At 40.0% G+C, this 24776-nt stretch overlaps 1 protein-coding gene and 1 non-coding gene across 2 annotated transcripts in view; one reads left to right on the top strand and one right to left on the bottom strand.

The window, feature by feature from the left end:
• The window catches only part of SF3B3 (splicing factor 3b subunit 3), a 42250-nt gene that overhangs the window by 4732 nt on the left and 12742 nt on the right, over nucleotides 1-24776 (bottom strand). The window contains exons 9-20 of the mRNA XM_059151895.1: nucleotides 22444-22609; nucleotides 19749-19844; nucleotides 16475-16547; nucleotides 11040-11191; nucleotides 10583-10738; nucleotides 9587-9742; nucleotides 8930-9073; nucleotides 5584-5706; nucleotides 4323-4477; nucleotides 2015-2189; nucleotides 1004-1209; nucleotides 761-917 (exon numbers count right to left, since the gene is read on the bottom strand). Coding sequence (XP_059007878.1) covers nucleotides 761-917; nucleotides 1004-1209; nucleotides 2015-2189; nucleotides 4323-4477; nucleotides 5584-5706; nucleotides 8930-9073; nucleotides 9587-9742; nucleotides 10583-10738; nucleotides 11040-11191; nucleotides 16475-16547; nucleotides 19749-19844; nucleotides 22444-22609 — 1759 coding nt within the window. The remainder of the gene's footprint in view (nucleotides 1-760; nucleotides 918-1003; nucleotides 1210-2014; nucleotides 2190-4322; nucleotides 4478-5583; nucleotides 5707-8929; nucleotides 9074-9586; nucleotides 9743-10582; nucleotides 10739-11039; nucleotides 11192-16474; nucleotides 16548-19748; nucleotides 19845-22443; nucleotides 22610-24776) is intronic.
• On the top strand, nucleotides 15981-16084 carry LOC131819075 (U6 spliceosomal RNA). Its single transcript, XR_009349053.1, has one exon. It is a non-coding gene; the product is annotated as a U6 spliceosomal RNA (small nuclear RNA).

Below are 24776 nucleotides of genomic sequence, written 5' to 3'. Positions count from 1 at the left end.
CACAAGCCAAAGGAAGCCCTGAGGCCTGATGAATGTGGTCTCAGAGCCTGTGCTAATTCAACTGGTGCCACAAACAATGAAGCCTCAATGCAGAAGTGATTCCTGGTTGTGGATGGATGGGAAAGGAGTGCTAGTGCCAAGTGACATCTCAGTTGTAAGGGAGATACAATGAGTTTAGCACAAAGAAAAGAACATGAGTAATTACTTCCTAGAGGACATTCCCCTGGTGAAGGGCTAGAGCAGCTACATGCATATGCTATCCTTGTGGGAGAATGGGATATTTTCCCTCTTAATTTAAAAACTGTGATAAGATACACATAAAATTTATCATTTTGAGCATTTTTTAGTATACAATTCAGTGGCATCAAACATGTTCACAGTGTTGTGCAACCATCACCACCATCCACCCCCAGAACTTTTTCATTTTTCCAAAGGGAAAGTGTATCCACTAAATGTTAATTCTCCAGAGGTCACAAATTGCTGCCTGCTTAGTAAAACCAGTAAACAAGGGGCCAATTCTGTGTGCATCTATGTCACCATTGTGGCTAGTTAGTATATAGGCTTCCTGTCAGACTCCCAGGCAGTAGAGCTTCACTGGAGCATGAGAGCCCCAGCATTTTCTGTGTGCCACCAAAAGATGGAACATAATCAATGAGCTGGCTTCCAAAATGGCCACCAGAAGACCTGACCCATGACTTAAGCAAAAGTGGGAGAGACCAGTAGGACCTAAGATCCAGGAGAACCAATGGCTGGTTCTTACCTTGTGCAAAAACTCCAGTTTTTCCCCATTATTCACGAGCTTGTAGGTATAGACAAAGCCCCCAGCTACAGACCTGGGATTGAGAATCAGGTCTTTGGCCACGCCCACCAACACATACCAATCATCACCAGTGTTGGAAAACCTGCATACAGCCACACTGTAAACAGAGAAACAGGAGTCGGGTATTAACTACAGCCCAGAGAATTCCTGCCCTCAAAACCCTAGATGTCCAGAGCTCCTTACCTAAAAGCGGCCTCATTCTGTTCTAGCTGGACAAGATCCAGCGTGTTCCCTTGAATAGGATTCATCACTCGGATCACAGAGGCCCACTGCCCATTGCCAGCTTTAGGAGCTCCAAAAATGGACTCAGGAAGGTTTTCATTGAGGAATGCTGCTGCCATCTCTGCAGCAAGCTCCCGCTCATCCTCCCCTGCTGCTTCTACCATTTCCTAAATTAAAAAACAGAATCACAAACACAAAAACAGAAGAGTTGGTATATTCAGAGGTAGATGGTGGGTAAGAAGTGGACAAGTAGCACAACAGTTCATATCCTGAATAGCAAAGTCTGTAGGCCAAAACCAGATTTTTCCCCAAAATGAAGATTAAAGGGAAAGGTGTACAGACAAGGGGAAGAGAGAAAACTACTGAAGGAAAAAACCAAGTACTTTATTTTTTAATGTCAAAAAAACCCAACATTGACTGTGGCAAATACTTAGCAAGTGGTCTCAGACACATCAAACAAAAACACCACTTTTCTACCTAACCTCCCTGATTTCCCTCGCTATGACTCTTTGTCTCATCTCTTCTAGTCGAGATACAGTTTTGCATGATGGGGCTATTTGGGTTTTTTTTTTTTTTTGCTGGGAAATGATTTCTGGAAAGAACTAGTGTTGTGGAGAATTGAACACTGTCTCTTTTGGGCCCAAATCTAGGAAACAAATACACAGGCTGTTTGGGAAGCTCAAGGATTGAAGAACTCTGTTCCAGAAGGAAAGCTGAAAACTCAATAAACCCAGGTTCGTGTATTAGTCCCAAGTCACAAGAAAACTTCTAAAACCAAGGATAGGGGCAAGGGCTCTGCTTAAAAGCCCTGAAAAGAACGTGGGTCTTTTTTTAATGTATAATATACTATAGATATATATATAGATACATATATAAAATGTGTAATATGATCAGCAATTATACAAGTTTAAACTTTTCAACAATATTTCATATGAATGCCTTTTAACTAAACCCTAAAGTCAGTCTCATTACCTCGGCCATTTGCTGCTTCCTCTGAGCTTTTGTTGCCTCAGTGTAGGCATTGTGGTCCGTCTCAATGATGATAAGGTTGTTACTCTCAGGGTGAATAACAAATTTCCTGGGTGTGTACTGCAGTGGAAAGGCCACCTGATTGAAGACAGCACCTAGCTTCTCCAATGCTAAAATCCTACGGGGGGAAAAGGCAGGGAATCAACAGATCACTCACTCAGGATTTAGAAACTCCTATCAAAATGGCCTGTGACTGGTCACACAAATGCATTGATCCCTAAAAGCTCTAATGTTGGCATATTCCTCTCTTTGGAAAGAAACACTCGATCAGGTATTTTACAAATATCTGAATGATGAAATTAAGTGTTTAAGCATCAAAAGTGGTCATTCTGCAAGAAGGAAAAAAAAAAAAGTTTCACATAAAGAAAACAAAACCCAAACCACCGATCCTTCAGTTTTGATTCTTCTGGTCCAACCCACATAATGATCTGTCTTATAAAGGCACCCTACCACGACAAGCAGATTCAAAGTAGAGAGAAAACCTGCTCTCAGGACATACCCAACACAGGAGGCAGCACAGATATTCCCATGTTGTATTCCTAAGAAAGTATGTGGCTAGTGAACATCTAAGTAGAACTTATACCACTGGTGATACCCAACAGGACTTCAGGCAGTTTTCAAGTGGACTTTAATAATTAATAAGCTTTTGTGCACCAAAGAACATCACTGAGAAAGTGAAAAGACAATCTACGGAATGGGAGAAAATTAGGAGAAAATACGTGCAAATCTTATCTGATAAGGGCATTACAACTAGACTATACAAAGAACTCTTAGAATTCAGTAATGAAAAAAGAATTATCCAGTTAAAAATAAGCAAGGGATCTCAACAGTACTCCAAAGAAAAATAGCAAGAAAGCACATGCTTATCATTAAGCATCAAAAAACTGTCCATCTAAACCACCATGAGGTACCACTTCACACTTACTAGAATGGCTGGAATCAAGAAGTCAAATAAATGCATGTGGGTGAGGATGTGAAGAAACTGAAACTCTCATACCTTACTTGTGGAAAACAAAAACAGTGCAGCCCCTTTGGAAAGCAATTTGCTTTCCAAACTCCTCAGAAAGTTAAATACAGAGTTACCACAGAACCCACCATTCCACTCTTTCAGATATATATCAAAGAAAAATGAAAATATATGCCCCCCAAAAAACATGCACAAGAATATCCACAGCAGCATTATTCATATGTGGAAGTGACTAGTTTTGACAGTAATTACTCTAAACACTGGTGTTACTAAGAATTCTGCTATTAACTATTTCACACAGTGGCCTTCCCTGAAAGATTCTGTTCTGGGGAGGAAACGCTCTTCTGCTACAAAGTGAAAAAATCTGTGGCTGTGGCCACATTTATAGGAATTCAAAAGAGAAGGAGCACCCATAAATAATGTGAATGTCTATGAATGAGGCTAGGTCTTGACTGGCAGAGATGTGGGTGGGAAGCATGCCAGGGCACAGAGTAAAAAAAAACCATGAGAGAGGAGAGACAGCAATTCTGCTGGAATAGAACGTATATAAAGGCGTGAGGGTTAGAGAGAAAGAACGATGACTGGAAAGATCCTGAAAGGTGCTGCACAGAAATCTGGGAGTTCACCTGGTAAGTTACCCACATAACAAGAGGGTATAGTTCCTCTTGATAGGGTTCCTCTTACAAACAGTTACAACCAAGGCAAGAACACAGGTGGTGTTAAAAGATTAAAGAAGAAAAAATGAAAACCGAAACTTGAGAAAGTCAAACTGAATATAGCTTATTTTTCAAACCGAATAGCCATCTTGCAACAGAACAGTACTTGCTCCAACATCATTGCATAAACAATAGTTGTTCAACTTGCAAAAGGCCTAAATAATTTATACTGAGGTTAAAATTAGAAGATGTAACACTGCAAATGACAGGACCAAATAAAAAAAAGTTATCAGCGAACCAATGCCTGCCAGCTCTAAAACTAATCCAATAGTACTGCCCTGGAAAAACAGATGGTTTAATCTCAAGGAAACTGAACCATACTGCAGAGTATATTAGAACTTGGCCCTGAAAATCTAAACAGAAGCTACAACTCCAAAAATCAAAACTTGGCTACCAGGTACTTAAAATCCTGAGACAAACGAAGGTTTCAGTTGCAACACTCTAGTGCCATGATGAAGAGCTGGCTCCCTGCCACTGCTTCGTAACTTCTTCCAGCACACTGGCAAAACCACAATCCCAGCCACTGGCAAAAAGGATTCCCACTGGGCTTGAACCATGGGACTCTCACCTCAGAGTATTGGTGGAGATGGCAACAATACCCTCAGGACACTGTTCAGAGGCAAAGCCAGATGCAAACTCCAGGGTCTCGTAAGACAAGGGGGTGAGATGGAAACGAGACTGGTAGGAATAGCTCAACCATGACCGGCTTGACATGGCCAACACCTGAGGAAAGAAAAACATTCCAACATGCTTGGGGAAAAGACAAAAATGCAATGCTAACCAAGCACCCTATCTGCAAATTTTAGTCAACAGAATATCCCAAGGAATTGTTGGAACCTAAGACTACCTTAAGAAAAAAGAGCACCAGAGGTGCCTGGGTGGCTCAGTTGGTTAGTTAGGTGTCTGACTTGATTTTGGCTCAGGTCATGATTGAAGAGTCTTGAGATCCAGCCCCCGGTCAAGTTCCACACGGAGTGTGGAGCCTGCTTGAGATTCTCTCTCCCTCCCCATGTGTCCCTCCCTCCTTGTGCACGCATGCACACTCCCTCTCTCTTCTCTAAAAAAAGAGGAGGAGGAGGACTGGAGAAGAGGACTGCCTTAGTATTTGCTAAAAGCACGGGCCACAAACCATATGAACTAATCACTCAATCTCTCTAAGCCTCTCTAAGGCTCAATTTCCACATCAGTAAAATGCGAACACTGTAACAAGGGAGGATCATTTCAAGAATTAAATGCAGTAACAAAGGGGCTCCTGGGTGGCTCAGTGGGTTAAAGCCTCTGCCTTCAGCTCAGGTCATGGTCCCAGGGTTCTGCATTCGAGCCCCACATCGGGCTCTCTGCTCAGCAGGGAGCCTGCTTCCTCCTCTCTCTCTTTGCCTGCCTCTCTGCCTACCTGTGATCTCGATCTGTCAGATAAATAAATAAAATCTTAAAAAAAAAATGCAGTAACAAATAAAGAACTAGCACGACACTCAGCAACAATAACATTCTTAGTTACAAAGGACACAATGTTTCCTAACTTCTTTCACCTTACATAGTAAACCCTGGTATTGATATAAGGTTGCTCATGGGTAGTTGTACTCCTGATAAGAGGTTTCTAGCTACCTCTCAGTCAGCTCCATTTGCCCACCCTAGAGCTGAACAGACTGATAACCTATTTCACCCATAACCAAAACGTAGCTCAGTACCATGGAAAACTCTGCATGAAGGGACCCAAGACTTCCCACAGAAAAGCTAATTAAGAGAGAGCTATGTATGGGTGAATTACTGAAAGAAAAGCTGATACCACTAATGTCCAAAAATGCAGCCTGCCCCCTTTCATTACTTACTGCTTCCTGGCCTTGCATCCGGACACGAAAGAGTTTCACAGGACGAGACCCCAGGTACCTAGTACGTGTGTCAGACAGATCCCCAGTCACAGGGTCCAAGACCGTTCTCAGCAGCACACCATTCTAACAAAAAGGAAAAGAGTGGGTGAAGCCTACCCCTAATGGAAGCTCCCTGGCTACTGCATAGAATACATAAGTTCAGAACAAGTGAAAGGAAATGGCAGGGTTTAAAGAATATCCCAATAACCAGACAACAACTCATTCACTCCCCGACTAAATCACTCACTCAAGTAGTTACTGAACATTTACTAAGTGAAAAGCACTTATTTTTCACTACATATCTGTTAAAATTCTTTCTACCACATATGCTAAACTCTTCTTTATAATTTATAATCTTAGGACATATACATAGTTAAGGGGTGCCTGGGTGGCTCAGTCAGTTGAACATCCTTAAGACTTGTTTTGGCTCAGGTCATGATCTCGTGGGTCATGGGATAGAGTTCTGCATCAAGCTTCATGCTCAGTGGGGAGCCTGCTTAAAGATTCTTTCCCTCTGCCCATCCCCCAACTCATGCACGCACTCTAAAATAAGTAATCCTTAGGGCGCCTGGGTGGCTCAGTGGGTTAAGCTGCTGCCTTCGGCTCAGGTCATGATCTCGGGGTCCTGGGATCGAGTCCCGCATTGGGCTCTCTGCTCAGCAGGGAGCCTGCTTCCTTCTCTCTCTCTCTGCCTGCCTCTCAGTGTACTTGTAATTTCTCTCTGTCAAATAAATAAATAAAATCTTTAAAAAAAATAAAAAATAAAAAATAAAATAAAATAAAATAAGTAATCCTTAAAAGACAAAACAAAACAAAAAAACATGTATAGTTAAAATAAACAAGGCCTGCTGTGGTTTCTAAATGCCATTTCTCCTAAAAAGATTAAGACTCTTGGGATGCCTGGGTGGCTCAGTCAGTTAAGCATGTGCTCAGGTCATAATCCCACGGTCCTGGGATTGAGTCCCACATCCGGCTCCCTGCTCAGTGGAGAGCCTGCTTCTCCCCCTGCTTGTGCTCGCTCACTCTTTCTCTGACAAACAAATAAAAATCTTTAAAAAAAAAAGAAAAAAAAAGATTAAGACTCTTAAGAGAAACAGCTAATTCAGGTCTGGGTAAAGACTATTTCAGGTAAATACAGGGGCACTCACTCTGTTTTACCAGAAGGAAGCACCGGAAGATAACAGGGTCATGTTAAAAGGACAAAGGAACTAACTTCAAAAGGGAACTCCCACCCATCTAAAATGAGGCAATTTAGCATCCAAAAACTGAAAGACCATAATAGTTTGAAGCACAGATACAAAAAAAATCATCAAGTTCATAGGTTATTAAAAAAAGATTTTTACTTTAGCAGTCCCCACTTGAGACTGCTGTGGCACCAACTCCTTACTGTGAAAACAGATGAACAAAGGGGAAAAAACAAAGTATTTATCCTTTCCCTGTATGAACTATCTTTTGGGGTAAGAAAATTTTGTCTTTTGAGAGAAGTTCCAGGTAATGAAATGAAGAGTATAATAGAAAATCATCATTTCTCAATCCCTAATGACATAACGGATCTAGGCAATGGGCCTAGTAGCAATGCTACTGGGTAAAAGGCTGACAAGGAGCAGATAATTTAAAATAGATACTAACATTCTAACACCACTAAAATAGCATAAGCAGACATTACATGCCTCCTGATGTGAAGTAACAGAAAGGGCACCACTTATAAAACACTGTCTCCTACAAAATATTAAATCTGAATCTTATCAACCTCTCCACCTGTGCTATCCAATTCTATAATCAAACCACATGTGGCTAGCCAGAATCGTGATGTGCCATTAAGTATAAAATACAATATATGAGATTTCAAAGACTTTGTTCAAAAAGAGAAAATAAAGTGTCTTAATTCTTACACCAATCACAAATTGAAATGACATCTGAAGTATTCTGGGTTAAAGAAAACATTAAAATTAATTTCATCTGTTCCCTTTTTGTGGCTACTGGTATATTTAATTGACACATGTGGCTTGCACTGTATTTTAAATGGACAGCATGGTCTAGATCCACCCACTACTTTACAGGAAATACAGATGACAGACAAACATTAAACACACAAGGAAAGACTGCCAAATTCAGAAGGTGGAAATTTCTCAAGACAAACGATCTGGTTTCTTAAAAAAAAAAAAAAAGGAGGGGTAAAAATTATTAAAAGACACATAAAGGGATAGGTCATGCAGAAGGTGCAACTGCAAATGGCTTTCTGCAGATCCTAAGTACAACCAAAGATAAACATTTTTGGAAAAACAGAAACAAAACAAATCAAGAAAAGCCAGAACATGAACAAGATATCAGATATCAAAGAACTGCTGTGTTGGGCATGGTAATAAAATTGTGGCCTAAAAAGAAAACAACGTGTACATCTATTGTGGCTACATTCTCAAGTATTTATAGATGAAATGACAAATCATCTTAGATTTGTTCTATCATATTCCAGAAGAAAGAAATAAGGGGGAATAGATGAAACAGCAACAGTATAATGTTGGTAACTAATAAGACTGGTGATGGATACACTGAGGGTTGTTACATTAGACTAATGTCTGTGCAGTTTGAGAAATTTCTAAATTAGGAAATAAAATTAAAAAGCAAAAAGTACCAGGGCTAGATTATTTACCCAGGGGGTTGAGCAAATAATCATTAAGGAAAACGGAAAGTATATGGTCAAAAAATATGACTGACGCTCTGCTACCCTTGGGTTCTGCTTTTCACGCAAAAAAGAGCCCCACTGCTTTGACAATAGGGAACATCCAGGGATCCTCTTGTTACTAAAGGAGTCCATTATACATAAAGAGGTTTTAGTTTCCAAAAGCTGCATATTCTAAGAACTGCAAAGGACTCTTGAAACCCCTCTAGTTCTGGGGCAACTGGGTGGCTAAGTGTTAAGCCTCTGCCTTTGGCTCAGGTCATGATCTCAGGATCCTGGGATCGAGCCCAGGATCTCTTTGCTCAGCAGGGAGCCTGCTTTCCCCTCCCTATGCCTACTTGTGATTTCTCTGTCAAATAAATAAAATCTTAAAAAAAAAAAAAGAAACCACTCTAGTTGTGACCCAGAGTAGTGATGAAAACACATTTGTATCAAAGACTATGAAAACTTTGTCCTAGGCCTGACTTGTTCTAATTAGAGCTGACAGAAACAGAACACAGCGCAGCACCGTTCACTTTTCATAAGATGGTAAACTGTAAAAGGCACAGTAAATGCCCATATTGAACAGGGACTACACAAAAGCTAAAGAAGCCCTGAAACCAACAATGTGAGCCTTAGATCTCTTACCTGTAACCCAATATTCAGGTATAGGAAGCCAATAGAGCCCCTCTCCCCCAGCTCATCTTGTTTCTCAGTACCACCCATCTCCACAATACACAAGGATTCGGGCTGAGCTGGGAGCGCCTGCATGCTCAGAGGCTGCAAACAGTCCTAAGGAGGAAAGAAAAAAGAGTATAACATGGGAAATGACCAATTTTGGAAAAATCTACCCAGAGAAATCTAATTGGAGGAATGGAGAAACAACTTTCTTGTGGACAGTGGCATCCTATACAGTAAGTTCTAAATGGGTTACTATTAGTTAAACCAAATCTTAGAATAAGCTCTGGAAAGAACCATGCTTTCCTTTCTGTAAAAATTTCCGAAGTAAATAAGCAAAGTATACCTATTCCTGAAAGTTAACCAAAGCCCAGGGCCAGTCCCAAGTCCTTTTTTTTTTTGCAAACAATCTTCAGTTGTTTTTAACAAGGCTTAAGGCAAGAGAGCATTTAGTAGTCCGGGATCAGGATCTTTAAAGTACTGAGGTGCGTTGCTATGACAATCAGGAGAAGCAGCCAGTGCTGACTGCAGGGACTAGCCCAGCTGATCCCAGAGAAGCCCATGAGGAGTGGGCCAGAAGCTCAGGTTCCAGTGGGAAGATCCTTGGAACTCAAGAGTAACACTCACTGATGGATCCAGAGAGATGATTCTAACAGTATTGTCCACTAGCCCCACAGCCAGAAAGCGAGACCGCTGCTCTCCAGGAGGCACGTTGGCCAGACTCATGCACACCACATCTGCCGACATCTCCTTCCGCTCTGTGTACTCGTTCAGCTGTCCTGACTACAGAAGTGAGACAGAAAGGTGACAAACCACTCCAACTTGCCCCTAAACCCTGGGCCTGGGAAAGGAAGGAGGACTGTTAAATTCCTTTTCACTTGTTCTCACTCCTCTTACTATCATCAGTCACTAAGAATTTCTCTACTTAAGATACCAAGACTGAATACTTTAGGCTAACAGCAAGCAAAATTACTGACAAGACAATCAAAACAACATCTTTGTCTTTGACAAATTCAACAGGCTACAAATTTTATAAGCAAACCTAGTTCTCAGGAAACAGAAATATATAAAATTATCTGTTCATGAAAATACTCTGGGTGAAAGAGATTTCAAATATGGAACTTAAAGACAAAGAAATCTCAACCAGAGGTACAGTTAGACTCTCAGGTTGGCCACATCCAGAAACTAAGAGCATGTAAGTATACCCAACATCCTTCCATACAGAAAAGCAAAAGAAAATTTCTGAAATGGCTTCAGATTATAAAAATTAAAACTTACAGCCAATATTTGGTGGAAAAGCAGAGTGTAAAGGGCAAGAGAAGCAAATATTTCATTGCTAAGATGAGATTTCATAATTCCAGTTAGAATTAAGATATGAACTTACCCTTCCCCTCACCCCACCCCCAACCCCACCAGGCCAGAGTGGCTTATGTACACTTTCCCTCTTGAATTTTCCTGTGAGTATCATCTAGATACTGGACTACAACTCTCATCTTTACCTCTGGACCCTAACACCAACTCCCACAATAAATGATAAAATAATATTGAATAATAATATTGATAAATAATTGAATAATTGAATAATAATATTGATAAATAATATTGAATGATACAATAACATACAGGATCCATCTCAAAATAGACCAGCTCTCCTCCTGTCAGGGCGATCACCACCTGTCGCTGGTTCACTGCACATTTTACAATCGTTTTCTTTCCAGGGGTCTTCCATTCATTGACTCGTTTGTCTGCTCTTATGTGCCGAATACCATCAGGATACACCTAAGTCAATGACCAGAAGGAAACTGGACTTTAGCAATGTGACTCACTGCTCAGCAAGACCACATACCTAACAGATGGGTCACTTTTGTCAGAATTGGGAGCCACTGCATTGAGTTGCCATTGGGTCAATAACAAAAAGGAGTTACTAGGCCCTGTATAGATCAACTTAAAACAAGTTCATGTTTGCAATGTCCACTTCAAAAGAGTTTTTCAAAGCTCATTACTGTCAGCACAGCAGCCTACACCACAGTAAAAGGACAAAGTAAGGCAAGTTAAGTTCTCTCGCTCTGGGAATCCTCACCTGCACCAAGGCGTCATCTCCTAACAACGAGCAGGACAAGGTTGGGGTGGTACCCAGAAACCCAGAGTCAGTCACTTCTTCCACAGTCTCTCCGATGGATAACACCAGTGTGGCATTCACGAAAGACACAATGATGTAGGCATCAAACTCATCTGCAAGAGGGAACAGAAGAGGAGGTGGTTGGCTAAGAACTCATTAGTTACAAAGCTAATTGAGATATACTAAGTTTTCTCTTCAGAAACCTTCCAAGGCACTTCTATGTGTAGCCATCACACACACACACACTCATGTGGCAAACGACACAGGATGATCCAAAAGATAACTGAAGGTCATAACAACCTATAGATACACTCTGCTTCCTTAAATGCCTAAATACATTGAGTAAGTATACCCACCCCAATAGCTCTGAAAGTTAATTTTCCTTGAGGAATTTGCTGGAAAAACACAAGATGACAAAGCAGGGTAACCAGGCAGGAAGAAATTTTGAATACTACAATATTTACATATACTGAAGTGAGAGCTTATTTATTTGTGCCAGATGCAAATCTCAATTCACCCTTAAAGATAATCCTTATAACCAAGAAAGGTCTCCAGCCTCTTCCAAAAGAAGTTAATGTGGGAACATAAGACCTAATGAATAAAACAGATTACTTAAGCCTCAATGAGACTATCATTCTCAGGTTCATAACTGAGAATCCCAGGATGTCCCAAAAGGAAGGCGTTAAGAGGATTACCAGGAAGTTGTGGAGGGGGGGGGGTCTGTTTATATTGTCAGTCCTTGACCTCTCTACTCTTATTATTGAAAAACGCAACTATTCAGTGGAGACAAGCAATCCTATTAGGATTTGCTTTTCTTTTAACAAAACATAGTTATGGATAAACAAACACGAGTAAGTTTCTCAAAGTCAGAGGATCTGAATACAGGCAATCCCAGAAGTTTCTCATACAGACCCCATAGTTAAAGACCACCTATTTCACATATATTCCATCCTACACATAAAAACAGCTTCTGTGTGTCTCCCACATCCAGCACCATGTTTAGCATTATGCTTGATAAATGCTGAAGAAAGGAAGGGTGTATTTATTTTTCATGAAGGACTGAGATTTCCCTATTTTACATCTGAATTTTCTTTATCAATTCCCCTTTCTGTCCCCCTTCCCTCATAAGAAATCAGGTGAACAAGGGACAGAACTACAAGTAGACAAGGTACTAAATTAAGTTTGTTTGGTTTTTTTGGAGAAGGTACTAAATTATACCTCACTCGTAGCAGAAGGAGCTATAGGGCGCTGTGTGCCTGAGCCCTTGTCCAAAGCTTAGTACCATAGAGCTGATCCTCTCCACTCCCATCAAGGACAGTTTGGATTCTGATTGTTCCAAAGGTGGTTCAGCTAAACCAAGACTATTCTACTAGTTCAGCAGAATCAGTGTTCCTCACAGAAAAAGGTCAACTGAAGACATATCACTAGTGTAGCCTAGACTAGCAGTACTCTGCCCTACGAGCAGGACATACTCAACTTGCCAGACTATAACCAGCATTTTAAAATAGAAATACATAGAAATAAATATAATTTATGAAATTGCTTTACACATGAAATTAATAACCCAGTAAGGGTGAGTATTATTTTCCAAACTCCTACTCAATACATGCATATACTGACTGGGTGGCTGAAAGGCAAGTATCAAAGATCTTTCCCAATGGGTATAATCCAATGGCTATACCAGGAATCCAGAATAAGGGTTCAAGTTCCAAATCATAAACACTGGAGAAGTAGATAGCTAGTTTTAGATTATCTTTGTTACAACCGTTAAGATGTATCAAATGCTTTGGGGACACTTTATGGCTTCGTAAGACAACACTGTTCGCCACCATGTGAGTAAAGGACATGGTTATCCATGAAATGGATGACTTAGTAGTTTGCAACAAAACCAAAATGAATCTCCACACAATACCAAACTTGGAAGCTTTACTCTAGCTGTTTTTGAAATTTATAATGTGTAAAAATAACAGAAATTGCTTAATTTTAACTATATGAATATTGTGTCCTTTTCCACACTCTCATTACTGAAACCCAATATCCTAAAAGCTGTGCCAGAGCAAATTAAAGCCAAACAACAAAGGGCTCTTAAATGGTCAGGATTTCTGGTCTTTTCTTTCAGTCAAGGGGAAAGGGAAAAACCTGCAGCAGAGACCATGGAAATTTTTAACTAAAATGCAAGAGAATGAGGAGAGGAAGGAAGGTGGGCTGCCTGGGTCTTCACCCTCCCTTTGATCCAAGGCCCCAGACTGCTCAGATATAAAAATAAAGAGATGCTCAGTGGACTGAAATAGGATCTTACATTCCCTGAGCAATTCAACAACCACTAGAGCTATTTTACATCACAGACTCCCTCATAACATCCATTACCCTGTGAATACTAAGCACACTCCAACTTTCCTCTCCATGCTACAGCCAGGAGGACCTATAGCGGCCAGTTGCTCATGTCCTAGGAAAGTTATAGGTTAAGAGTTGGAATTCAGAACATAATCAAGCTAAATGACCGTAAATAATGCCTTGCCTTTTCCCAGAAGTTACAACTTTCATATAAAAGAACATTAGTTCAGGGGCACCTGGGTGGCTCAGTCAGTTAAGCCTCTGCTTTGGCTCAGGTCATGATCCCAGAGTTCTGGCATCAAGCCCCCTGTCAGGTCAGGCTGCCTGCTCAGCTGTGCTCGCTCTATCTTGTGCTCTATCTTATGCTCTTGCTCTATCTCTGTCTCTCTAATAAATACAAACTTTAAAAATAAAAATCTTATGCATACGTGTGTGTGTGTATGAAGGACATTAGTTCATACCTCAGTGAAGAATCTATCAGGGTATGAGAATGCATCCTTCTCACTTAAATAAAACTTCTGAGCACCGCTAAAGCAGCCCACAGGGGAGGGAATACTTTATTCTCTCCTCTGCCTTAGTATCTGAAGCTCAACAAACAGCTCACTCTAAAAGGAAAGTGAGTGACCATACAATGACTTGAGCTTTCAGTATTCCATTCTCGCTTTATACGTGGGACTACTTGGTGCCTGCCTTGCCTCAGCAGTCCTGATTACACTCCCCAAAAAGGCGGCTTTCTCTAGGACTTGAGTCAGTACAGCTGGAACAGACAAAACTCCAAAGGAGTGTATGGAGTTAAGGCTTTCCTAGCTATACTTTCTTTTAGCTTAGTGAAAGACAAATTAGTCATATTTTCCACTAAGGGAAAAAAATACAGAAAGCTGATTCCTGCCTCAGACCATGTAATATACAGGCAGATGGGCGTGCATCTCTATAATGCACAACAGCCAACTGCAAAGTTACCCTCTGAGAGATGCCATCCGGGCAGTCTTATTACTTTGTGCAGATCCCTCTCCCTGGGCAACTCTAAGACCCCATGGTAGACCCTAGCAGTACGTACACACCTGTGGTGATCAGCACCTTCACCAGCCACCTGTGGAAGAGAAAAAAAGGCTTGGTATTGGTAGTGTGCATCACCACGTACCAGCCAAGGTTAGTAGTTGCCTGGAAGACTACAGCATGTGTGGACATGTGGGCTATTCACTCAACAGTTAACTTGGGAATATCTGGAAAGAAAATGAACAGAGAGAACCTGACCGTTTTTTGTGGGTGATCACCCAAATTACAAGTTTCTAAAAAGTAAAATTTATTAGGATGTAAGTCTTTTCCTAGATTTTGGTATTTAGAGAAGAAAAAATTTCCACTACAAGTTCCACCATGCAACATACTGCTGATCACTGACTCATTAAGCACTATCAAAAAAGCCTTTTCTGATTCTCCAACATAAGCCCATTCCCTGTCCTCTAACACAACCTAGCCACATGCCTGTACCTTTCACTACAGCAGAACACACAGTTTTGTATACTTGTCTTCTTTTTTAGATGGCAAGTGCCCCAAGAGGAAGGATCCTATCTTAATCACTCTGAGTGCAAGGTGGACACCCAGAAAGATTGCAAAATAGAACTTAACCTAAAAAACAGCAAGAACCACAGATAGCCACTACAGGGTTAGTCAAATGAACACTGGATTGGAAGTTCAGAGACTGTGCTTTCGGTTTCCATTACCTCAGTGTGCTATCTCGGAAAAGTCAACCTGTGTGATTTTTCTGCCTTCATCATAAAAATGAGGGGTAACCTTTTTATAAATCTAAACCCTTGTTGAAGTTTAAAAAGTAGAAAATGAAACACAAAGACAGGAAGGGTACGGAATACTAGGATTTTATCTCAAGGGCTCAAAAATTCAAAGTGTAGACAATGTTTGCATCAAGCTGTAATATCAACCAGTCACAAAGCTAAAGGTAACATCAATACTGACCAGTTTCTCTATGAAGACATTAAACAAACTGAGGAAATCCTTCTAAATCAATCATCTAAAAATTATCTTCTCAGCAAAAATGAACCTACTAATTTCCTGTTTGCTTCTTCTTTTTCATCTCAGACTTGGCTCAAATGTCCACATGAAAACAAAATCCACCACAATGTGCATTCTACTAATATGAAGAGGTTTCCCTCCTACACATTTCCCAGCTCCCATAAAATCAAACATCAGAACATCAAAATATCAGGAAGATTTCCAGCTGTTTTCCTGAAAATGCTTTGTATGCTGGCCAGGGTGCTCTTACTCAGCAGGCCCACATTCCTAAGGGAACAAGAGGAAGATGAAGCCTAGGAATAGAAATGACCTACACCCCCAAAGAATCCAAGGGAAAATGAGAGTTAAGTTTCAGTTCTCAAATTCAATTAACTCAAGATTTTCCTGCTGGCTGTTGCCCTATTATGCATTTTCACATGAATTTCAAAATTTTAGGATGAAGTGGCCCATTTTTATCCAGGAGCATGGTCTCCTGTTGCCTCCATCCCCTCTTTTTCACCCACTTTAAAATTCTAATTCCATTCAATCAATCTTAATCTTGTGCTCGCTTCGGCAGCACATATACTAAAATTGGAACGATACAGAGAAGATTAGCATGGCCCCTGCGCAAGGATGACACAATCAATCTTAATCTGAACTTTTCTGAAGCACAACTACACCCACTAAACGGGACTAATAAGCTTCATTAAATCTCTTAATACCTAGAACAACACCTTCAACTTCACCGTGGTTTCAGCACAATAGAAGAAAACACTGAAGAAAAATGAAGAAGTGAAAACTTTCCCTCACACCACACCTCTTACACAGATGGAACCAATACCGTCAAGATGAATACAGTACCCTTACTTGTGCGTAATAAGGGTGAAGGCATCCTGATTCAGAATCTGAGAAATGTGATGTCAAGCCAGAAAATGTTTCTAGTATATTGCTAAAAAAAAAAGCAATATAGAAATATCTTGAATGCAGACACCTAAGCCTTCTATTGTCAATGTCACCCAGACCCACTTTCTGACTATTGGGAATGGGCTGCTTACCTTCAATATGCCGACGCACTGTCCAGACAGCATTGGGATTACCGGGTAACTCAGAGACAGCCATTTCTGATACCTGACAGGATAGGAGACAAACCACAGATCCAGTGAGCACAGAACTTAGCTCCTTGCTTAAAACTACACTAGATAATGGGATTCTGAAAAGGCAGTGCTCATACTGCATGTTGGATTAAAAGAATGGAACCAGCAGGGCACCTGGGTGGCTCAGTCGGTAGAGCATTGACTCTTGATCTTGGGATTGTAAATTCAAGACCCATGTTGGGCTATAGAAATTACTTATTTTTTTTTTAATTTTTATTTATTTATTTGACAGAGAGAGAGATCACAAGTAGGCAGGGAGGTAGGCAAAGGGGGAGAGGGGGGAAGCAGGACCCCACTGAGCAGAGAGCCCAATGTGGGGCTCAATCCCAGGACCCTGGGAACATGACCTGAGCCGAAGACAGAGGCTTAACCCAATTGAGCCACCCAGACGCCTGGGATTACTTAAAAACAGGGGGGGGGGGGGGGGGGGCTTTTTTTACAAAGAGAATGGAATCATTTTATTAAAAAAAGAAAATAAGAAAGTTTAGAACCAAAAAGGGCTGGAAATATTGGCAATCTCCCTAACAAACCTTTGCAAAAAGTGATGGAACATTCAGGATAGCTGTTGCATCAAAAACTATGCAATTTCTTTCAGTATGACATGCCTATATCTTCCTCAAGAGAACACATAGAATCAAAGAGGCCATGATCTAAGTTAGCATCCCATTTCTTCCCTAGCTCCCTTAAGGCCAAATCCCATCTCTCTTCAAGGACCAATTCAAATGCTACATCCTTTAGGAAAAAACCTTCCCTTATCTTCTTGTGAGGCAGTCCACTCTCCCTCCTATAAGATCTAAGAAATCACCGTCTCCTAAGGCATTTATCTAAAAAGTGATTTCAGGAATTATTCTGTCCTTCCTACTAGATTTTACGCTCCTTAAGGTTAGAATCAAGAGGGTGCCTGGGTGGCTCAGTGGGTTAAGACGCTGCCTTCGGCTCAGGTCATGATCTCGGGGTCCTGGGATCGAGTCCCGCATCAGGCTCTCTGCTCAGCAGGGAGCCTGCTTCCTCCTCTCTCTCTCTCTCTCTCTGCCTACTTGTGATCTCTCTCTGTCAAATAAATAAATAAAAACTTAAAAAAAAAAAGGGTAGAGTCAAGAATCCTCTGAATATCCTATAGGTTCTCAAACATGAGAGGAAATGAAATATTTGGGATGAACTAACAATGATCTAGAAGGGAAAACTAAGTGTAGGTTACAGATGGAACTTATGATACAATCCCTGTATTTTTTCTGTAAATACAAAACCATTCCAAAATTAAAATGTTACTATTTTTAAATGACCCAGAAATGATTTTCTTAAATACTATACCATGTAACCACATGGTTATAGAGAGAACTCACGTATACCCATTAAAGGCAGTAACTTTTTTTTTTTTTATCTCAACTAATAAAATAATAGGAACACCTTAATCACGGAACAGGAGAACTGAGTAAAACTTCATCACCAATAACTCCTAAGTGTTAGGAGTGCTATACCCTATAACATGTGACAGTGACCCTGCTCAAAAGAGACCATAATCTAGCTTAATAACAAGGTTCAACAAATAAATATGGAGGAACAAAGAAATGTTTAACAATTTCAAAATGTTTTTCTGTGTAACAGAGATCTTTTGTAGACCTGGAAAAAAGTGGGAGGGGGTGGAAGACTCGAAAACAACAATTCTTAATTGGATCCTTTATCTCTTACACTGTACACAAAATTTTCTGTTAATGCACATATGCACTTCTGGTGGAGAATTTAGCTTTTGTCAAATGCTGGATGGTATCTGATGAGTGATCAGAAACTGTTACTATATATTGGATTTAAGTCATTAAAAATTTACTAGCCTGATGAGTATTTTGGCAGAGCCAAAAAATTTTCAAATACCCTGAAACAGCAGTATTAATAGCTAGCATAAATTAAAAAGATGCTCTATGCCAGACTTTGAGCTAAGTGCTTCTTATGCATTCTCTCACTTAATTCACACAACAATCTTTAAAACAGATACTATTATTAAGCTCATTTTATAGAAGAGAAGAAACAAAAGCTTAGTAATAGCTACTAAGTGGTAGAGCCAGAATTCAAAACCAAGGTCAGTCATCTTGTCTGTATTCCAATAAAAATTTACAAAAACAGGCAGTGGGTCACTGAGAGCTTATAGCGTGCCAACCCCCAACTCTAAAGCAAACTGCCGTAAGAAGCTTTATTTTGCTCTTAACAGAATCAACACCAGGGAACTTGCTAAAAAAAAGCATCAACTCTAGAACCAAGAGGATGTGGGATTTGAGTGTCCATGTCACCTAAAAGATCCAGCAATAAAGAATTAAATAAATTCTGATCTATCCACTACAGTGGAATATTACAGAAACATTAGGGGAGCCTGGGTGGCTCAGTGGGTTAATGCCTCTGCCTTCAGCTCAGGTCATGATCCCAGGGCTGTGGGATTGAGCCCCGCATCGGGCTCTCGGCTCAGCGGGAAGCCAGCTTCCCCTCCTCTCTCAGCCTGCCTCTCTGCGTACTCGTGATCTCTGCCTGTCAAATAAATAAATCTTAAAAAAAAAAACATTGAAAAGAATACAACATAAAAAAATAAACTTAATAAAATATACAGTATTAATATAGTTAAAAACACATAAATAGGGCGCCTGGGTGGCTCAGTGGGTTAAGCCGCTGCCTTCGGCTCAGGTCATGATCTCAGGGTCCTGGGATCGAGTCCCGCATCAGGCTCTCTGCTCAGCAGGGAGCCTGCTTCCCTCTCTCTCTCTCTGCCTGCCTCTCCATCTACTTGTGATTTCTCTCTGTCAAATAAATAAATAAAATCTTTTAAAAATAAATAAATAAATAAAACACATTAATACCTAAAAACTTTGAATACAGACCAAGATTAGAAGAAAAGAGAATAAAATGCTCCATGCAGATTTCCTCCATGTTTTAGCTGGTTAATGTGGAGCCAGTAGGGGTTATCTCCCCCGCCTTTCAACCCCATTCGCCAATTTTTAAAAATGTGTCTCTTGTACTAACATGATAAAGATTCGGAAATTTAAACTTCGTTACGGAAAAAGAGGACAAAGAAAAACATTTTTTCTTTCACAGAGACATTAATCACTTATCTTCTAGAATAAAGCCATAAGCTGCTTTTTCAATGCTTCTCTCCAAACCCTGCAGATGATCTAAATAAAAATTGCCAGCTTACCTCAAGTCCATGCCTTAGGACTCTCAGAGATGATCGCGGTCCCCTACCACAGGCCACATAGAGCTGTGGTGTGTCTTCATTGGCCAGATCAGCTATCTGAACAGAGAAAAAGGCAAAAAAAAAGTCTACTTGTACCAGGTTTTCAAAACTAAACCTGATTTTCTCGGGGGACAAAGTACTTGTTAGTTTACTAAGATTATATATTGGCTACAAGCCGTGTAGCATTATGGGGAAAACCCTCGTGTTAGAAAAAGCAAACCAGTTTGAAGCAACAAACTTTACTAAGAAAGAAAGGCCTGTATCAGTTTTTCAGTTAGCAAAATTTTTAACAGCGAGTAAAAAGAGTGTTATAGAACCTTGAACTGAAATTTAGTATATCCTTTCAACTAAAAATATAAACTACAATATTATTACAGTATCAGTGACTGTGTCACCAATAAAAATTACTTTATTCATATAACATTAAAATTTATATACCTCCCATTATTCCTCTCATCACTACTTCAAAATTACATTCAACAGATCTGCTAGACTACACATTATCGAAGTTGCCTTTTCAACAAATACTCCTACAATGTAACTCACTAGCCACTGGGGAACACCTGACTCTTCAGGCACCAAACGGGGAAGACATGTGTTATGTTGGTATCCCAGACATCTAGCTGCTTTCCAGTACATTTTTTGGTCAATGATGAGTCCAATCATTTGTACTAGTTTTGTCAAACAAGTCAGTTCAAGTGAAAATTCTTAACTGTAAGACAATACAGCTTACTGCAACACAGACAAACGTGTATTGAGTGCATACAGCCTTCACAATGATCTCTTCCTTAAAAAAATTAACTCACCTACTTCAAATGCACCATCTTGTTATTTAAATAAAGCCTTGATAAAGAAGCACATCAATTACTTTTTCATAACTGAAAAAATACCTTGTTATCTTGGTTTATGTTTATTACTACATGCATTTAAAAATATTATTCAGACATAACATCTTTAAAAAAAAAAACAAAAAACAAAAGGAGCGCCTGGGTAGTTCAGGCTGACTCCTGATTTTTGCTCAGGTCATGATCTCAGGGTTATAAGACTGAACCCCACATAAGGCTCCAAACTGTGCAGAGTTGGCTTGAAAGTCTCTTTCTCCCTCTGCCCCCTCCCCTGCTCACATGTGCGGGCACACATGCACGTGCTTTCTCTCTAAATAAATAAAATCTTTAAAAATAAATAAATATGAAAACATTATTCAAAGAAGAAATCCAGTTGCCTCACCAGGCTAGTAAAGACACCATGGCACAAAAAAATACTCAGCCCCCTACAGACACCTGAACTTTCTGCTAATTTTATCCTTTATCTACAAACTATACCATTATTTCTTCAAATTCCAATGGGGGGGGAATCACTAACAATCTATTTAGGAATTACTTAGTATTTTCTACTGCCTCAGGGCTAATTTCTCAAAAAGAAAGAACAAAAGCAGTTAATGTCAAGAATGGTTAATTTTGGGGCGCCTGGGTGGCTCAGTGGGTTAAAGCCTCTGCCTTCGGCTCAGGTCATAATCTCAGGGTCCTGGAATCCAGCCCTGCATCAGGCTCTCTGCTCAGCAGGGAACCTGCCCCCCCCCTCACTGCCTGCTTGTGATCTCTGTCAAATAAAAATATCAAAAAAAAAAAAAAAAAAAAAAGAATGGTTAATTTTACCAGAAATAGTGACTTAATGCTGACTCATTTTCCAAGCACTCAGTAAACAAACCTCTCTTCATTAAAAGTGTGATCAACTAGACAGGGGCTGGTGCCTAATGGTCACTCAAACTCCAGCAATCCAGGATATAAAGGCATGGCAAAATTCCTTCTACAACTGAGTGTCACCAGCGGGGCACAGTCCCCATCCTGGCTACCTTGGGTTCCTCCCTGAGAATGTATTTAAAAAAGCTGTTCCGGACTGATCAAAAGGACTCTGGAGAATTTTAAGAAATGGTGTGTTAAAATAAGATAGAGGTGTTCCTTGACGATAAATATTCATAACTATTAAGTGCTAAAAGATCAATTCCAGAACACTATGAAGTACACAAGTCAATTTACATTAAAAAGAAAGGGGTGAGGCTCAGTGGGTTAAGGGGTCAGACTACTGGTTTCAGAACATGGTCTCAAGATCTTGAGATCAAGCTCTGCATCAGAGAGCTCTGTGCTGGGCCTGGAGCCTGCAACAGATTCTCTCTCTTCCTCTCCTCTCACCCGACCCCCCACACACTCTCTCTCTAAAAAATAATAAAAGAAAAAAAGAAACATGTAACACACACAAACACATACGTGCACTGACAGATCCAATGAAAATCCCTGTAAGCAAACACAAGCTGTTAATAGCGGCATCCTCGGTGTCCTCGGTGAATAGAAAGTTGAAAATAAGATTGGGAGTAGGAATTTTACCATTTACCTTTTGTATGGTTTAGAATTGTTATATTGAAAACAAGTTATAGAATTAAAAATTAAAAGTCTAAGGATTGATGGAGTGGTTTTTAGTTCTCCACTTTTCACCTTGAACTGCTTCACCTTTACACTCTGGTGATTTCCACAGATAGGGTGATGAACCTCATTCTTAGACTATATCTTAATTTAACTGCAGTTAAAACTTTCAACTCATTCAGATACAAAAACATTTGGCTGGTACTGTTCATTGTGGAAGTGACTGGAAAGACCCACACCTGGCAAAACAAAATGGGAGATAGGCTGTCCAATTCATCAACCAGCACAAGGTTCTTGAGTGGTCTTGGTTGGAAGAAGAATGTGTCTCCTTCTTCCAGAGGCATGGCAGATGAAAACTCAGGTTCTTCATCATCGTCTCCGAGATGTGCAATTTGATATAAGTAACTGGGGAGAAGCACAGAAAAATTTTATTAAAAACCTTCTGCCTAAAGATTATGTTTACCATAAACACAATGCTCAGAAAGCACTTTCCAAAGATCTAATCAAAATTCTAACATGCACTATTAAGTCAGCGTCCTAGTTTCAAATCTGTTTATCTAAGTCAGGTCTTCTTTCTTAAAAGAGAATGGATGAAAAAATTAAGACTACTGAATTCAGGGGGCATGTGACTGCCCCAATCAATAGAAGATGCAACTCCTGACCTCAGAGTTTTGAGTTCAAGCCCCAGGTTAGGCACAGATCACTTTAAAAAAAAAAAAAAAAAAAAAAAGACTACTGATTTCAGATTGGTACAGTAAAGGACCTTAGCACCACGGTGTTTAAAAGCACCTGGCTTCCACTAGAGTACCTAGGTCTGAATCCCAGCTCTGCCTCTTAACCAGCTACATATTTTTAATCTGTACGTTCGTCACTTGTATCAATTTATAAAAATAAATAGTACCGTCCCATAGAACACAATGAGTATGTAGAACTGCGTATGCATGGAACCTAGGAAGACCAGTGTTTGTCAAATAAAATGGAATATACAAAATAAAATTTTTTAAAAATCCCAACTGCACTTTAGGGAATTGTGTCACAGAGAAATTTGTGAAATTTGTAAAATTTGTGAAAAAAATTTGATCACTTCCACATAAGTCCCTAAAATAAAATGACATAAATGAAATCCAAACAAAATCTACAACCATTTCCTATTTTAACCAAAACCAGGCCAAGTCTAACAGAAAATAAGAACTGGTGGTCACTTTGCAGTAACATGCAAATATCACAGTATCATTCCCCAAAACACTCCCCATACAGACATTACAGTATCATTCACAGAAACAAAACATCAACATATCAAAGGTAGTAAGCAACAAAATCATTCTGTCCTTCTCTTGTCTGTAATCTAGCTAATAATACTTAGTGGAATGATTTACAAAAAAAAAAAAGGGGGGGGGGCGCCTGGGTGGCTCAGGTCATGATCTCAGGGTCCTGGGATTGAGTCCCGCATCGGGCTCCCTGCTCGGCAGGGAGCCTGCTTCCTCCTCTCTCTCTGCCTGCCTCTCTGCCTACCTGTGATCTCTCTCTGTCAAATAAATAAATAAAATTAAAAAAAAAAAAAAAAAAAAGAGGTAAAGGAACTTTAAGAGTAGAAAATCTAGAACAATATACCATCATAAGCTGAGTATGCACTTAGCTTTTGGGAAGCTCAATTTAAAAAAGAAACACCAGGGGTGCCTGGGTGGCTCAGTGGGTTAAGCCGCTGCCTTCGGCTCAGGTCATGATCTCAGGGTCCTGGGATCGAGTCCCGTATCGGGCTCTCTGCTCAGCAGGGAGCCTGCTTCCTCCTCTCTCTCTCCCTGCCTGCCTCTCTGCCTACTTGTGATCTCTCTCTGTCAAATAAATAAATAAAATCTTTAAAAAATAAATAAAAAGAAACACCAAATCACTGGTCACGTTAACCCTTTAAGTAATAGACCAGGGCCTTTAATATACAGCACTTTAAACAACTGTAAGTTTAGCTTTTTAGAAGCAGAATAAAAATGACTAAATCAACATCTGAAATACATAGCTATTCAAGAAATATTTACCAAATAAACCTCAACATTTAACACTTTTGGTAAACACATCAGATTCTATGCTAAATTACAAAAGAAGGAAATAGATTATCCTTCAACAAGGTATAAAAAAAATGTAATTAAAAAAAAGCACTGAAAATATAAGATACACATATAAAAAGTTGATTAGTATAAATTCCTCACTCAGGCAAGAGGTGTACACACAGATGATAGAGTCCACCTGACAAAAATACCTTCAGTATCTACTAACTGCCAGATAACCAAAAGGATGCTAGGCTCACTACCTCCCATTAGAGGGAAGGTTGGTTAAATCTTGTAAGTGTCTGTGACTAGGGAGTTGTGGTTCAGAGCAGAACTTTGGAACCAGATGGTCTGGGACTTAGGTGTCTGAACAAATTTCTTCCACAAATGCTCTGTGACCCAATTCCCTATAGTGTAACTGAGGTAAGGGCACTGTCTCACTGAGAACGTTATGCACTGATATTATGTTATTTGCAGCACTTAGAACAGTGCATGGAAAACAGTAAATACTAAATGCTAAATGTCTGATAAAT

This window comes from Mustela lutreola, chromosome 16, assembly GCF_030435805.1.
Source record: "Mustela lutreola isolate mMusLut2 chromosome 16, mMusLut2.pri, whole genome shotgun sequence".
NCBI classification, from domain to species: domain Eukaryota; kingdom Metazoa; phylum Chordata; class Mammalia; order Carnivora; family Mustelidae; genus Mustela; species Mustela lutreola.
The sequence above is the reverse complement of the archived record's forward strand: the minus strand, read 5'-3'. Positions and strand labels throughout refer to the sequence as shown.